A 2,099-nucleotide genomic window follows, 5' to 3' on the forward strand; every position below is an offset into this window, starting at 1 on the left:
TACATATATATATATATATATATATAAAACAAAAGTTTTATTTAAAAAAGTTTTTATGGCTCCATCTTCACTCTTCAGAACTGTTCTCGAAGCCGATTTTGAGAATGAGCCCAGACCAGGTTTTTGAAGGAGAACGCTTCACTCTGACCTGCAGCAGTAATGTAATCTCCTCAGTGAAGATCGGAATAGCAGACATAAAGTATGTTCTGCTGAAAGATGGTCGACGCATTTCAGCAGTTGCAAAATATGAAGACACTGCAAGCCCCGCCACCAATGGGCAATACTATTGTATGGCAATGGCTAAAGAAGTTAACAAGACCAGCTCACCACATGATGTAAAAGCTAAAGGTGATGAGTTTATGCTTTTGTCAAAGCTCTGTCATTAGGGGACATGCATATTATCCATATTGTCTTTTTGACTTCTATAACATAGCACATTTTGTTATTGCTATGTTATAACACAATAATAACATAAGGTGTTTAATAAACTAGCTATATAGTCACTCCCAATGGTGCCAGTATACTACACTCTTAAAAATAATGGTTCCATAAGGGGATTTGTGTGGTGATGCAATAACACAATCATGTTGGGTTCCCCAAAGAATTGTTCAGTGAACAGTTCTTCTTTTTTCTTAGTGTGAAGAACATTTGAATAAACTAAAGAACCTTTTTCCACTATAAAGAACCTTTTGTGGAATGGAAAAGGAACTATGGGAGGAAATGAATCACGCAACGCATTTTACTAACGTTTGCGCTCGTCAAATTACTGGCATTTGCGCCATTATTTATCGCCAAAAAAAAGCATGTCTTAAACTATGCTTGAAATGGCTGCAATTATTGTTGCTAAGAGGAGGCACTGCAGAGAACAGAGAGCACGTGGTAGAAGGGAGAAGGGTTTTTCCACATGTATTCATTTATTTGTAATGCCAGAAAGACACATTATCCAAAAATATAATTTGCTTCAGGAAATAAAAGATTACTTGGAACCCTCAACTAGGAGTCACGCAAAACTAGCTCTATCAAAATAAATTTTTTGGCCTCCGGTTCTTTTCAACAAACTGGCTTCTTCATTTATTTATTCTTTAATTGTGACTACGCTAATTTGCGCTGCGCTTGGTATATTGCATTTATCGATATCTAAATGAGATGTCTGTGTTCTTTAATTAGCGTTTTGTTAGTAAATTTCCCCTCCCATCGGCGCTGTTTTGGAATTGCGCTCTCGCGCTAATTTGCCCTGTTTAGTAAAACTGGCCCCAAGTCTTCTGAAGTCATACAACAGTGTTATGTTACAGAAGCTGTTGTTATTCAATGATAATGTCACTGGAATCTCATTCCTGTTTACATTCAGTTAAACATGGCATGACATTAACTCCAAACACTATTGGCTCTCGCAAGTGTTGCATTGAAACACTTGTTTGAATGATGTCAAATGGTGAATCGGATTTTGCAACAGAGCTCATGATTTTCACTGAAAGGTGACTTCAGAACACTTATGGGCTTGTATTATTATACTTACATAAATAACAACAGAATTTTAACTTTTCTGTCTATCAGTACCCGTTTCCAGGCCAGTCCTGGAGCCAAAGGAGGTTACAGTCTCAGAGGGGTCAGATCTTATCCTCATCTGCCGTGTACAACAGGGAACTTACCCCATCACCTTCACCTGGTATCATAACAGAGTTATGCTCCTTTCCTCCATCCAAGAGGTCAGATCCTTAGAAGGAAGACATGTCGTCAAAGTCATCGAACGAGACCAGAGAGGCGACTACTACTGTGAGGCGTCCAATTACGCCTCTGAAACCAAAAAGAGTTATCCAGTCAGAATTGGTGGTACGTTTTTTAATTCAAACACCAGCTTACCATTTGTTCACTCTAAAGTCATAGTAGAGCTTCTATTGAACTGCAATGCTTACTCTGTTCAAGTACACAGATGCAGGTGATAAAGTTCCCTTTCGATACTTCACTCGTACTGCGTGCCTTCGCAGCTGGAATCAGGACCTCTCAGCTCAGCTGACCTGCTTCTCCCGCAATGCAGCAGTTCCGGTCCGGTTCCCCTGCCGCCATCCGGCGACTTCAAAGAGCTTCTAAAAGAGCAGTGG

At 39.7% G+C, this 2,099-nt stretch overlaps 1 protein-coding gene across 1 annotated transcript in view; it reads left to right on the top strand.

The window, feature by feature from the left end:
- Positions 1–2,099, top strand: part of LOC107665978 (platelet endothelial cell adhesion molecule-like) — a 20,402-nt gene that overhangs the window by 12,632 nt on the left and 5,671 nt on the right. Inside the window, exons 6-7 of the mRNA XM_016457075.1 lie at positions 79–348; positions 1,549–1,830. Coding sequence (XP_016312561.1) covers positions 79–348; positions 1,549–1,830 — 552 coding nt within the window. The remainder of the gene's footprint in view (positions 1–78; positions 349–1,548; positions 1,831–2,099) is intronic.

Source organism: Sinocyclocheilus anshuiensis, unplaced genomic scaffold (genome assembly GCF_001515605.1).
Source record: "Sinocyclocheilus anshuiensis isolate Anshui unplaced genomic scaffold, SAMN03320099.WGS_v1.1 scaffold229, whole genome shotgun sequence".
NCBI classification, from domain to species: domain Eukaryota; kingdom Metazoa; phylum Chordata; class Actinopteri; order Cypriniformes; family Cyprinidae; genus Sinocyclocheilus; species Sinocyclocheilus anshuiensis.